General features: G+C 34.0%; 1 protein-coding gene across 1 annotated transcript in view; it reads right to left on the bottom strand.

The window, feature by feature from the left end:
* Positions 1 to 16,010, bottom strand: part of LOC137920340 (IDLSRF-like peptide) — a 115,788-nt gene continuing 99,778 nt past the window's right edge. Inside the window, exons 3-5 of the mRNA XM_068763640.1 lie at positions 10,710 to 10,838; positions 1,123 to 1,275; positions 1 to 497 (exon numbers count right to left, since the gene is read on the bottom strand). Coding sequence (XP_068619741.1) covers positions 304 to 497; positions 1,123 to 1,275; positions 10,710 to 10,838 — 476 coding nt within the window. The 3' untranslated portion in view covers positions 1 to 303. The remainder of the gene's footprint in view (positions 498 to 1,122; positions 1,276 to 10,709; positions 10,839 to 16,010) is intronic.

Raw genomic sequence — 16,010 nt, forward strand, 5'->3', positions numbered from 1 at the left:
CAGACTGTTTTTTGCATTCTATTTCCGATCATTAGAATGTATAACAGTTAACGAGACATCGAGAAGTAATCGTTATCGAGAAATCGAGTCCACGTGGCCGGTGGTAGAAGTCGATTTTTACAATGAACAAGAACTTCTCCGTAACTTCAATCACACTTCATTCGCATCAGGTTACAGGCGGGGAAAGAGGATTTAATTCCTTTTATATTTGAAGGAGTCATAGGGAAGGTAGCTGTAGAAGGATGCGCTGATGGGGGCATATTGGACGACGTGGTAGTAATCAGAGGCTGACTCCGGCGCTATTCAGTCGAGGAAACCGGTGTTCACCAGCTTCTCCAGGAAGAATTTCACGTCGCCCAATTCAGAGTCCTTGATGCCGAGAGACTTGAGCATGCCGAGGTCTCCGTTTTCGACTGCCATGAACACAGAGCGCAGGTGTTCCAGGTCAGACCGCATCAGATGTAGAGCAGCTCCGAAGTCTTCGATGGTTTGGGATTCTGGAATTATGTTGTTTGAATTTAATTTAATGCAATCATCGTATCACAAGCAGTGCATAAATGCCAATGATACAATAGCTGCCAAGCTCCAACAAACTTTAACGGCGACAAACTTTAAGCAAAAAGAAGAAACTGTTACTTTATAAAGATTGATGCCAGTTCTGCCATCATCGTGTTCTAAGAAATGCTTATTACTCCATATGTAATTAGTATCGTCTACATCATCATGACTTATCTACTTAGATAAACCTACGAAGTATTTTAAAAACAAATTTTACAACACATTTAACACGCTTGAGAGAAATATTAAAAAACAGCTGGTGGGATTCTTCCTAGGGCCGGTGGGTCTTGGAGGTAATAACAACAAACAAAGTACCAAAGTAGAAGTGTGTATATTCATCAAGTTTAGCCCATATTAATACCGATTTAAAACTATAAAAACAATGTTCAATCAATTAAAATCGTCAGCCATTCACAAGTTCAGAAGTATTGTGGAGCGCTCTCTTTCGCCCGATATGTAAAGAAATATATTTTTGTGCAATTCCTCTTTTTCGATGCGCCGCTTACGATGATGTAATGTAGCTTACAAGTTCAAGTGGTTATATTAATAAAAAAAGTTACTCACCGGACAAAGCAATAGCAACCTTCTCAACACCACCAAGAGGCTCCAGGGCATCTCTTGCCTTACTTCCGAACAGTTTCTCCAGGTAGTTAGGGCCGTGCGAAGCTAGCAAAGATTGCAGGAAGGACGCAGTCTCTTCGACGGGCGGTCTCTTGGCTGAAATAATTTTAAGAATCATAATCTAGAAGTTATTTCCGTAGTTTGATTCTAGAAGAAAATCTTTCACATATCATTGTAAGATTCATTTAGCGTGATCAGATCTAACACGGATTTGTTTCTTTAATTGTTACGTAGCAAAATAATTTTTTGACATTGTAGAGTTTATTGTAGTAAGAAGGTAGTCAATATCTTTTTTCCAGCCAGGACCAGTCCCCTATTAGTAATATGTAAAGACAGCAAAATTAACCAGTAGTTTAATGATTAAAGTCTGTTACTATTGTTACAGACAGTAGTGATGGCATCTCGAAACTTCATGTAGTCAGTTATGTATTCCATATGGGTATACTTATATGTGTATATAACACTACGAAAGAGTTCGGACTTTACGTGTATACACTTAAAGTCGATTGTCACTTTGCGTCGGAAGTTGTTTACGGAATTAAAAAGCGTCCGAACTAAATTTGATTTGCCAAATTCTCATTGGCAGAGACAGAAATGTTCGAGAAGTTTCGATATACGTCGTTTGCTGATTGGTCAATTTGTAAAACGAACTTTGTGGAACTTGATTAGTTTAATATAAAATCATGGTCAGTATTTGAAACCAGGATACGAAGAAAATTTTTCTACGAAGGATTTCTGCGAAACGTGAAATAATTTCAGTTTTCCTAAAGCGTCTTTTATTCAACACCCTGTATATTGCGTTACACTATTAGTTGTACATTTGATACCTTTTTTAATCTGTCAATAAGTTAGCTATACATTTCTGTTTTAAGGTTTTACACCTGTTTCTAATTAACCTTTACAAAGCGATCACTCTGAAACATTTTACATTAGTTTATTTATTCTATTGAAATATGTCAAGACTTTATCACTCAAAAGTATTCCGAATCAGCTAATCTCACTATAAAAATAGCAATAATAATTGTGAGCAAAAATAAAAAAATAAAAATAGAATTTCAACTATATCTTATATTATAAATATAGTAAACGCTCAAAAGTCGACAGAGAAATTGCTTCTGTGATTTTTCCCCCGGACTTTGTTCAAAGCGTTCCCCGGGTAAGTGATCCGACGTTTTTCAAATGAAAGAAAAAAAATAACAATTTCCCGTCTGTGATAGCTTCTTTGTAGCGAAACGTGATACACCGGTACTGCAAATGGCAGTTCCAGCTCTTTTATGATTTTACTCCAATTTTAATGCTGAATTTTCATCTACAAATATAATTTTAAATTGAAAATTACACGTAATATCTGCGTTAAAATTAAAATCTAAATACAGGTTGATTTGAAAGAGCTCTAATTTTTTTTGCTGACAAATACAAATGACCCATATATTAACCCCTTCTAAAGCCTTTATATATAACCAATCACCCTGTACAAAGATTAAAATACTAAATAATTTAGTAAAATCATTACTTCTAGTATTAAAGTCTGCATGGACAGATAGTCAAAAATAACTTATTTTAATACGTTAATAGTAGCCAAGCAGTAGAGATAGTCCTCTAGACTTGCGATCGCAGGTCTTGGGGTCGATTCCCGGGATTCAGTCGTATATATAACACATTTCATGCATTAATTATATAGGATTACCACTGCACACAATAAAGTTTCCAGAGGATCGGCAGCAGCATTCTCTGCGTACAATAATACGACACTGCGATCGTCAACTAACCTATAAGCGTGGCATGATGAAATATAATGTTGTATATGTCCTTATAGATATCTGTGAGGAAGGCCTTTCTGTCTATGGGCTGATATGACATATTTTTAATACATAATAATGGTAATAGTGAAACTAATTTTTCCAAACCATATTATATGTTAATTATTACATCAAAACCCATTGATTTTTAGATTGGATGTATAATAAATTAATTATCAGTAAATGAGCTACACATTCTCTCCTTTAACCCTCAAATAATAATAAAAACAATACAATTAAACCATAATATAAATATATGATATAGATATATAAACAAACATAATATAAGTTTATAAATCATAGTCTTTGACCCCTGTTTATTAACGTTTTTACTTGTTTTGTCATTGTTTGACCATAAATCATTAAATGTTTTCAGTGAGACAGTTATAAGGTAGCAATTGTAACTAATTTTATATGTCTATGCTTCTAGTTTGTACTTTCTTACTACTTTTTGTTACTGTTTATCTCCAATAAAGTAAATAAATAAATAAATAAATGTGCTACTTTTATTAATACTTTAAAAATATATTTACCTCGCAGATAAGTACACTATAATGTAGGGATAAATAGAAATACATATATATAATTTTTTTATACTTATTTATTAAAGAAAAACTTATGCAGCAGATATACAATACTATACATTTACTGTACACTATTGTATTGAAAGTAGTATGTTGCAGTTTTTCATCATTATGCATTTAAGGGTTAAAGAGTTTTAAACATATAACAAATATAGCACCCTATATAGTAGTAATAAATAATGTAACAATTAGGCGTTATCGGGGCGTGTATCCGTGGACCGGAAGTGAGGTAAATAGATTGCGAAATGGGCCGGAAGCTTCCGGCGTAATAGACAACGTGATTGATATGTTGCTTGAACGTAATAATTCGAGGCACGTGGAAATGTAGAAATTTCACATGAAATAAATGTATGAGGTAATAGTAAATTCTAATTGTTTTTCTCTAAAAATGTAAATGTTTTATATACAAGAATGCGAATAATACAATGTCGATGGAAACGGGCAGTGTATGACCGGCTATCGTGGCGATTTTACGAAGGCCTATATATTTTGCTTTGGGCGTCTTTCGGCTGAAAACAGGAAGAATCTACAACAATCGTAATATACCAAACTTATGCATAACTTTATGTTTTATTTTTTTATTTTATTTTAGTTATGGAAGTAACTTAATCACAAGTTTCCGCCTGTAATATTATTTAGATTGAACAAAAAAAAAAGTATCAAAATATTACATAAAAGAAAGTTACTCAACTAAACTTTATAGCACATACAGATTGTGTAACAAAGTATTGCAAGATATATATATATATATTTATATATATAACACATAAAAATGTTATATAATATGATGCAATAATGTACATTTAAATATAGATTTAAAAATAGTATAATTGGTTTTAATTTTCAACGTGCACTACCTACCTACGTTCGTAATGTTGATTCCGCCTAGAAGAATCCGGAAAAATCTCACAACTACAATTTTTTTTTTATTTATTTACATTTTATTGTACACCAAAACGAATATGGAAATAAATACATGTATAAGGACGTGTAAAATGATGTGCATAAATCACCATTACTTAAACGAAAATTGAATTCGTGTTAGTCTTATTTTTCCTTCTTTTATTAAAAGAATAATGGTCCCAGTTTTCAGAACTTACTTATGTTTCTGTTAATATATATATAAATATATATAAATATAGAGAGTTTTGCGGTGTGAAATCCTAAATTGCTTAAATTGTTCTTTTCAGAGAGATAAAAAATTTACATTTATGTAGTCACAAAAAAATATCATTTTACCATTTTAGAGTAATTTCGCAATGTTTCATAAAGCCTTACAAAGTTGACAAAGTAACAACCGCGTTGTATCTAACTTATTAACGTCTCGGGTGACGTTAAACATTACAGCCTGTCTTTGTTTGACAATGAAAATTGTTGAGGAGCGAACGGAAATTACCAAGAGAATTATAACTTTGACGGTGGGTTTTGATAGTCACGTAATAATGTAGCCGTTGGGGCCGAAAGGTTTTTCAGTAACGATCAGGAGTCGGTGGACGCGGCGTGGGTACCCCCCCCCCCCCCTAGGTGTACCGATGACACAGTTGTGGTCGCTGAAAGACGTTGGATGCGTTCAGAGGAAGGCTATAACAATGGGCGTCTTTCAAGTAACAAGATTGAATAATATAGTACGAATAGCGTGACTTAGTGGACAGGAAAAATGAGATAGTAACAGAATCAGATAGTTTTTCACTTTTGAAGATTTACAGAGGAAAATTAAAAATAAAACAATCTGAAACCTCTTCTCGTCTACAATACTACTATGTTTGAAGACGAAGTTCTTTGACCAAAATGTGGCTTTGGTGATGACATACGGATTCGAGATGTAATCACTTACGACACACCTCATACAAAACCTCAAAGTCATTGTCGTAATCATCACGGACCGCGCGAGAGTGCCCACTAGTCCTTTCTACTCTCGCCTTCAGAGTCTGCGGTTGCGAATTGTGCCGATTGCTGGTGAATGGCAATTGCTGGTTGGTCAAATGGGAATAGGCTTGGGGCTGCAATTTGCCTGGGGCTCGGCAGATGCCCTAACTCCACAGGTCCCCTAAAGAGCAACGGAGAGGGTTATGCTTGGAGTTTCATTGTAAGATCGAATTAAAAATGAGGCTTTTTGCAGAAAAACCAAAATTACCGACGTAGCTCGGAAAATCGCCCGTCTGAATTTGCAGTCTGGGCTCATCACTCGTGTAACCGACAGCCGAAAGATTCTCGAGTGTCGACCACGAGCCGATAGACGCGGAGTGGGCCTATCCCCCACTCGTGGGAAGTCCCTGGATATGGACAGCGTAGAACCAGTCATATTGGCGATCTAAGGGGTAGACCTATGCCTTAGAAGAATAAGAAAAAACAGAAAATAATGTGAATAAATAAACGAATTAAATACTTCCACGTTGAAGCGTATTATATTTTTAGCGCTTATAACATTTAACGAACATGTTAAATACCAATGGTGCTATATTTTAAAATTTTGAATATTTTCAAATTTTGTCCAAAGCTAAATTGAACTTTGGCCTACCCCGGGAAAGGTCAGACAAGATATTTATTAATAAAATCATCGCTTATAAAGGTCACCGGATTAATATTGGTTTACTGCAATACTGGGTCGCAATAGATGTCTGCGAGTCATATGTACATATGTATATTAGAGGGACTGGAAAGTAATATCGTTTCTGTCAACATATTAGTAGGCCTACTGGAAGAAATTTCTGGTTAGAAATAAGTAGTGCCTGTTGTGTCAGTTATATTTGTATTGTTACTTTAGTGTTTTTATTGTGTACAATAAACTGTTAAATAAAAAAAATAAATAATATATTTTACAAAAAAACCGATTGATTTTTACCGCTCCGACATTGAAAATTTATATACTACGAGTAGAACAAAAGGTTGTTAATAACAAAGGTGAATATATTGTTGATTAGAAATAAAAAAAAATGTTAAAAATGTAGTCGTGTGGATTTAACTTAAGAAAGCGACATTACTTTCCGGTCCCCCTAATAAAAATATATAATCCAACAATTACCAAAAACAAGCTTAATTAAATTACAAATTATTTAATTTTTTATTGATTTAATAACTAATAAATCGAAAAAAAATAAGAGATGTTTGGCTTATATCTTTTACAAAACAATGCATTCGTATATGAGAGATTTTACATATTGACATTAAAAAGTGTGATAGATATATGTAAATGCTACAAAGGCTAAAAATTGATATAATAAAAATAATATAGCTCAGCTATATAGCTCATTGGATAACAAATAGCTCTCTCTAACTACTCCGTGTAAAGTAATTACTCTGAAATAACTTCTTTAAAATTTATTCTTTCTATTGAAACGCGACAGTCCAATAACATCTGTTTGAACAAGTTTTTCAGGTACAGATAATAAAAAATAATTAATTTTAATATGTAGTAATTTAAATTTTGAAAACGCTTTTTCTTACTATACCATCATTACAGTATTTATTATTTCTGAAAATAAATTAATTGACAGCAAATAAGCCATACATTCAACTCTTTAAATCTTTTACAGCTGTAAATAATCACCCTGTATAACGAAATATAATAATTTAAAAATATTGTTATTAATACAAAACCACCGTTATAAATAGCCTGTAAATTATTCTATTAGTATATTCGTATAAATTCAGAATCCACAAGCTAACTCTTAGCAATACAACCTTCAAAATCTAGCAGTTGCTAATTTTATTATATAGTACAAAATATACTCATAAAAGATTAATAGCCAACTGTGGGGATATCCGTAGAATTAAATTAATTTATTTATTATTCAGAAAACAGATTTCGCAGCCCCTGAGGCAAAAATTTATACCGAGTTTGGTAACCGTAGGGGCTTCGTAGCTATTTCGTAGCTCTCGTAGCACTTTTAGCGATATGAATTGTAAATGTTGCTTTTAAGATTTATTTTCGGAATAAGTTTATGAAGTTTCACATTACATTAATTATATTTACAACATCTTTGGTTTTCTTATAAAAATTGATGGAAATAATTTTGTAAATTTTCCGTTATATACCGAGTTTTTTATCATTTTCAGCCGTAACACGTACAATACATATAGATTTCTAATAGGACTAGTAGGGATCATCACCAGCATCGAGTGTTTACCGGTGATTTTAACGAAGTTGTCTGTCTACTTTACAGGTGCCACACGTTGTGCTCGCCAGTCCGTGAATACCAGAACCTTAAGGCTTTAGCGGTCAAGCCACTTTAACTTGCCACTCGCACTTATAATACTTTGATGTCCACTCAAATGTTCGACACAACGGAGGCCTCCGGGAACAACAAACGAATTAAGCGAACGAGCCCATCGGGGCTGACGGCACGACATCAAAAAGTTGCAGGTGGGGTATTTAAGGTAATAAAGATATGCGGGCTGTATTGTGCGTGCCTTATTGCATTTTTCATTGCAGCTGGCAGGCGGTGAGATGAAGTAAAGTACGGAATATACTAGAGGCTCGTCTTTCAGGTGGCGAGGAGTATATCGCCTGTCATCTCATCAGCAATACGAAGCGATAACAAAGCGATATTACCAGGTGTCAAAGCGAAGCAGTGTTCGCGGAGTTACAGTCTAGCGCTCGCGTAGTTAAGAAATTGTGAGCGAATAGTGAACATTCGTCCATTGCTACTTCTAAGTTTATTTTTGTGAAATAACACATCTTTCAAGAAGTGAGAACAAGTTTTAATTCAAGCCTCATCCTGATACGTAAGAATGCAATAAAATTATCAGGCGTTACCTTGCGGAAGTCCATCCTAAGTAAGAAAAGGACCAATATTTAGCCGCTTCCAAACACAGAGTCTGGCACTAATCGGTGTAACATAACTCCTGAAGATGCCCCGTGGAGGGGTGAAACACGTGTTGAGTGATTTGGCGGTGGCAGTTGTGTGATTCGCATTGTTTGCCGCATGCGCATTTATAAGCGGGATGGTGGGCAGTGCATTTTATTGCACGACTACTACTGCATGTGCGGAAGTGGCAAATATTAGTCCTTTTCTTACTTGAGATATATATATTCTGATCTATTTATTAGTTCCACTTAGGTTGTTTATAAATTATATATTTTAAGTAAAATATGTTTATTTTGTATTACAGGAGCGTATACATGTATGTATATATATACATTTGCTAAAAGATAAGAAGGATAAATTGTCTATAATATTAACAGAGATTATTAACAACGGGACTGTAAAAGCGGGAGAGGTTTACAATAAGAGATGGGAGGAAAAATGAAGGGTTAAATACGGATGCGCATAGTCCACGACTGAACATAAGTGAAAGCTTCAGAAAAGGCTTTTGTTGGAAGACAAGTTAAAAGGATTCAACGACCGTTTGCCGATAGTTGCACCTTATTATAATAAAATATATTTTATTTTTATACATTGATATAACACTTAATTTTACCATTTGAATACATTAGCTACATGTTGTGCCTTTTTAAATTAATAAATATAAATAAATTGCACAATATACATATATTTATAATATTATATATACAATGTATATTATAAAAATATTACAAATATACATAAATCAAAAGAGAAACATTTCCTAGACAGTGGTAAAAAATGCTATACAAGTTTAAAAGTTAAGAAGATTTGACTTTTCTAACCAAAAGGTAATTTATTCCACAGACGAATGGCATGCATGACTTGTTACGTGATATATTAATAATGTGGTAACAACGACCCCGTACATTCATGTCATAAATTACGTGTATAAACCTTCGTGACAAAACGTCTGTTAAAGCAAATTAAATTTTAATGAAATGGGGAAGAACCGTGAATATGCTTTAACAATCAAATAACATGAATAATTAAATGGTTATTGATTGAGCTAGAAATAAGGTATCGTAGTGTGGCATTGTACCATTGGATATATATATATATATATATATATATATATATATATATATATATATATATATATATATATATATATATATATATATATATATATATATACACACACATACTACAATATACAGAATCAAAAATAAAAAATTCTTTATTCGAACAGGTTTTCACAAGCACATTAGAACAGTCAAATAATATAAAATATCGGCATTATTATCTCCACAGGAAGCAACCACCTCGGAAGGCAGTTCTGCTGAGAAGAGTCGGCGAGAAACTTAACAGTTGCTCTTAACAGATATAGTTTTATAAAGAGTGCGCGACAATAATTAGCTTCCTGAGCAAGCATTGACAACATTTAATTCCACACATTAACATCACCATTGGATAGAATAATTTACTTTTTTCATTATCATTATTTAATATTGGTTTTAAAACTCTTAAATGTATTGAGGAATTTTAAACTTGGGATTAGATAAATAATCATTCATTTCAGAGCACAAAACAGATAAACAAATTGTTATAAAAATTAAAAACTGAAGTCAAAAAAGTTGTACAAAAACAGAATTTTTTTTTTGGAACGGACTGTCGTTGCTGCCCAAGCTGCATTTGCAGAAACCTTGGGTTTTAAGTGGCAGGCTGCAGATGGCGTCTAGTCCAAAATCTCTTTTAATATAGCGAAGCTCAAGGGCCCCGGAGAAGCCTGATCTTGAACCACTACATATAATATTTTACCGGATTGGAAGGTCACCGAAATCTTAAATGGCTTCGCTGAAAGCCTTGCAGAGTGATCAGGTTTAATCGCCTTATTATGGAACCTAGGTTTTGATCGACAATACCTTATACCAATAGAAGACCGAACCTCGGCTAGGATGGTTGTTATTGCCTGTTTAATATCACTACTACCGCTAAGGAAAGCTTTAGCGCAGAGAAAAGAAGTGGAGGAAGAAACTCTAGCAGCATTAGTATAATCTTGGGGTTCATCCCCTGTGGTGTAAGATCCGATCATGTAAAAAAAGATAATTTGGTTTTAGCTCATAGATGCCCACTGCAAGGTATAGGCTTCCCCCAAAGAAGATAATCTGGAAATTTGTCAGTGTGTTATATAAGATCGCAAGTTTTAGTCCCCGATCGCAGGGATACTATTACACTAAAGACTAATTATTAATTAAACTATTTCTGCAGGTAGAAACAATGTTATAGTATGAAATACGTCATGATTTTGTGATCAATAAATTTGAATTTAGAATAAACGTTTAAAAAGATTTCACTCTTACCCGCAGTGCAAAGCTTGGAGTCCTCATCATAGCCGTCGATGCAATCAGGAGCACCGTCGCACAGGTACTGGATGGAGATGCAATTTCCATCCACTGGACACTTAAACGGCTCGTAAGGATGACAGTATTCTGTGAACAAATTATAAAGTAAATAAAAATGTTACTTATCGTGTCCGACGCCCACTGAAAAAAAGCCTACCACAAAGATCGCCAAGATAAACAGTCTTATGATGGCTGCATCAGCGAATTCCTACCGTCAACCTACCGCGTGCTCCGCAGTGTCAAAGTGGACGCGGTCTCGGCCCAGCTCTTCACGGGGCACGGGTGGTTCTCTGAGTATCTCCACAGGTTCAAGCTCAAGCAGGACCCCTCGTGTTCCTGTGAACCGGGCGTGGACCAGACCGTGATCCACCTTGTGGCCCAGTGTCCCGCATTCGGAGGACTCCGGTTCGACTTCGAGTGCCGGTCTGGCGTAAAAATCAGGGAGGAAACAATAGCCTCCCTGATAAGAGAAAAAACGACAAAGGATGACTTCCTCTCATTTTGTAAAGCAATAATTACAAAAACAAAAGCTAAATAAGATTAATAAAATTGTAAATAAAAAAAGTATTATTAGTAATAACTGTAAGTAAATTTTAAATAAATAAAATTGTAAAGCTAATGTGAAATAAATGTAAAATAAAAAGAATATAAATAAACAGAAATAAAATAAATAAAATGCTAATGTGTAACGAGAGAGGAACGGAAGGTCATAGAGCGAAAGAGACTAAAAGAAGAAATGTGGAATGAATACCGAATGGAAGATCATAAGATGCATAAATGAAGAGAAAGAAAATAAAAAAAAGGTTGTGAAAAATTAAATAATGTTAAATAGTCTACCCATACAAGATCGGGGGTATGAGAGGCTACCAATAGCGGGGGCCATAAAAAAATTATAAAAAAAAAACTAAACCAAAGAATCTTTCGGCCTCAAAGGTCGTCGGCTAAAATGCTGATGATGATGGTAATGATGACTTAAAATACATAATTCTGATTTTAATAATTAACCTACTTTTATATTAATCAAACCGTCTAGTTAACTTAATGTACTATATGTATATCTTCATAAAATACTCTCACTTTTATTTTATATTATTATGCCTCTACTTTCACGATAATAATCCGTAACGCAATTACTTGTGTTCAAAATACAATTGAAGCGAGGCTTAATGGTTCTCACTAAATGAGGCGAGGCAGTTTTCTTAGCGGCGTGAGAAACTGATTTATAACGAACTAGGATAAATAATTTGTACAAATTACATTTATGATAACGTCAATGTTTGACTCTCTTTTTATACAATATACTTGCAGCTGCCATTTGAACCTTCTTATTAACATGCCCCCTTGTTAACACGCAAGTCTCGATTGACGTAAAAATAATAGACGGACGTCGAAACTAGTGCTCCGCCCAGTGTCAAAGTCAAACATTACTTTGACAAATATAAAGATTCCGTAAATGGGTTCCGTATGGAATAATCTAGTAGTATGTTTCACATAACAGTCTTTTATTTAAATTAGGATAAATAACTTAAGACATATCATTGGCGAATATAAAGCTCAACGAATCCGTTGGCTTGGTCACTTGGAGCGAATGGGATCGGATCGGAGCGTGAAGGTAGCGTATCTGGAAAAATCGAGGGGTCGAAGACCAGTGGGTAGACCCAGGTATCGCTGGATCGATCGCGTTGAGGCAAACTTGCGCGAATTGAATGTCAACCAATGGCAGACGATGGCGCAAGATAGAGGAAAGTGGAAGTCTCTCGCTTCGGAGGCCAAGATCCACTTTGGGTCACTGAGCCAGCGGAGTAAGTAAGTAAATAACTTAAGATGTGGTAGCTTACGATGGACCTCAACGCCTAAAACCTGAACGCTCAACGAGCAATGAAGAGGAGGGCTATGCTCGATGTTACTAGATATGAAGAGATTCGCAAAAAATTAAAGTCACGAATATTGCTCAAAGAATTGCTCATTTGAAGTGGGTGGGACATATCGCTATTGGAGCTAACGGTGGTGGGGACCAAAATTTTCTCGAGTGGGATCCACGAGCCGGTAAATGCGTCCTGGGTAGACCGCCCACCAGATATATCGATAACATAAGGCTTGCAGGAAGTCGCTGGATACGGGCAGATCTTTGACAAAGGTTTTTGCCTTGAAGTGGACATATATCATATTTAATGGAATCAGGTGTCACCTTGCGGAAATCCTTCCTAAGTAAGAAAAGGACCAATATTTAGCCACTTCCGCACATGCAGTGGTAGTCGTGCAACAAAGTGCACCGCCCGCCAGCCCAATGCGTATGCGGCAAACAATGCGAATTACACAACTGCCATTGTCAAATCACTCAACACGTGTTGAAACACGTGCCCCTTCACGGGGCATCTTCAGGAGTTATGTTACACAGATTAGTGCCAAACATAGAGCTCTGTGTCATACGCATTTATCAGCGGGCTGGCGGGCGGTGCACTTTGTTGCACGACTACCACTACATGTGCGGAAGTGGCTAAATATTGGTCCTTTTCTTACTTTGGACATATATCAGTTAAAAAGAAGAATAGAACCTTTTCAATCCCGTGGTTCTCGAATTATAATCACTCAAGACATACACAAGTAGTCAATTAGTGATCATATTTGGTTAATAACCTATTTTAATAAATAAACCATTTATTTATTTATTTCACATACGCACACCAACAGCAACATATAATTAAAACTTCTCATTGTTTTGTAAAATACAGTACCAAATTAAAAATGCTTGCCTATTGTAGATACCTCTAGATATAATTAAGCTATTTCATGTCCAAACTTCAATTAGTGAATAAAACAGATATAAGTAAGAAACAAAATGATAATATGAAACGGTTTAAAATTATATATTATTTAGCCATGTAAATTAAAATAAAGTAAATTCGGAATTAGAAATGTAATGTATCAGTAAATAGTAAAGAATAAAAGAGAATAATAATAAAAAAACGGCTTGGAAATTTATGATTAGAGTAATTAAAATTAAAATGATAATAAATAATAGTCCGGACTAATTAGAAGTAATACATGGAATTACAGTAAAAATACAAAAATTAATTGCTATAAGGATGTTGTGAAGTATTTTTTTTTATTTAATTTTTATAAGATGAACACGACAGAGAATTAAGGCGACTAAAAAAACCTCCTCACCAATAATAAATAACATGGCAACCTATTTATTAATTAGAACCACACAGATGAGTTTTTATTTCAAAATAAAAAGTTTTTATTGAAAAAAATAACACTGAAAGCGTTGTCATCTTTAGTGCCTTTTATAGAGAGAAACCTACTAAGGTTTTATAGGCCAATAGACACTTCCAGTTTACAATTCAGTTAAGTAATTAATCTGGAAATGGATTTAACCGCCCCCGTAGAAAGCGGCGACCTTTTCATTAATGGGAAATGAACGGTAGAATAAAAGAATAGCTGCTGTTTTTTTTAAATCACTAAAATTTTATCACAGTTTTTTTAGTAAATATTTCGTGAAAAGAGGGCGCTTAAACTATGCTACAGGATTTCTTTAGGAATATCCGTTCAGGACGTAATTTTTTAAAAACACAGATAAAAATTGAAGAGGTGGACAGACCACTAAATTAAGATTGTTACTATATGCAGGTTGCTTCCAAAAAGTTCTATAGCAGAGGTAAATTATATATATATATATATATATATATATATATAAAATTTGTATTTATTTATATAGGAACACCATCAGTGCACTAATTAAAAGTACTTTAAAATTACCATGTTAATAATTGTTCTGTTATGTGTTTCTTTATAGATAATACAATGTTTAATATTTATGTATGTAAATATATATATATATATATATATATATATATATATATATACAGAGAAATAAATTCAATTTCACTTGGTTGCGCCATAACTTTTAATATTTCTTCTAATACTTTGTAGAATGTTCATAAATATATTTAAACAATTACACCTGAATAATGCAATGTATTTATTTTTAATTTCAATAAATTTTTAATTGTAATTGACTAAGCACACATTCTTAAGAGCTGTTTTGGTGTCTAAAATCGTAAACAGATGTTACGTGCGATCACTTCTTTCTTCAATCAATATTTAATTTTTGTTTGATTTGATGTGGTTCAATTATTCTATAATATTATTTATAGTAAATTTTAAATATTGTGTCACTTCTAAAGTAACACATAACGGAACAATTATTAACAGGATAATTTTAACGTACTTTTAATTAGTGCACTGATGGTGTACCTATATAAATAAATACAAAAAAAAATATATAGCACTAAAAATACTAAGGATGTTTATTTTGAGCCAATCCATTTTACTCGCCTTACTTATCTGAATATTAAGTCCATTTCGCTGGAGAATAGATGAGCGGCGAGTAAATTGAAATAACTGAACTGAAAACACTTTTTTTTTTATTTTTAATTAAAGCAGAGTGGTTCTCACCCGCGGGGACGGAGCGTCACTTTAATTTGCATCTCCTTCCACCCGACGAGCTTTTTTATTAACTTGTACTTAGTCGTTGTTTTCTTGTTAAGCTCTCTTTTACTTTGCTCGAGAATTTTATATTAAAACAGGTAAATTAAACTATGTAATTAGTTTTATTAAACAGCGCTGTAATAGAAGTGTAATAACCGTTCTATAAGGCTGTAGATTAGTTTCGCGTTGTATAGACATTCTACACGAAATATAACAGTGTTTGCCTAGCGGTGAACAGGGAATCCCGATCGTAATTATGTAATACACACTTTGAACATTAATAATATTGGATTGACGCTGTTCACAAACAAGTTACCAGAGGATGAAGCATCCTCGGCGTACCATAATACCGTACTGCAATCGCCAAATCGCCTATCAAGCGTGGCGATTATGGAATATCCCTCATAAATATATTTAGGTAAGGCTTATACCTTGTAGTGGGCGTTTATGAGTTAAAACAACGAACACGTAGAGTGATGAGTTATATCTCAATATGTAACTCTGCAGTTACTTAACATTTATATATTTTTTTATAATGCCTGATAAGCGTGGCGATTGTGGTGTTTTCCCCCTGAATATCTTTTTCTTTCTATAACGTGTAATAAAAAGTACCGTGCTGTAAGGGAGATTGATATACAAACAATGCGAAATTTCAATTGTATCAACTTTATGGCGACACCTTTGACCCGCGAATGTTATTTTGTAAAATTAATCCGTGATAAAATTAATGTACACGAGAAAATAATTAAACCAATTAAAACTGTG

This window comes from Battus philenor, unplaced genomic scaffold, assembly GCF_028537555.1.
Source record: "Battus philenor isolate CCGP_79_NKW_IND1 unplaced genomic scaffold, ilBatPhil1.0.hap1 SCAF_18, whole genome shotgun sequence".
Taxonomy (NCBI): domain Eukaryota; kingdom Metazoa; phylum Arthropoda; class Insecta; order Lepidoptera; family Papilionidae; genus Battus; species Battus philenor.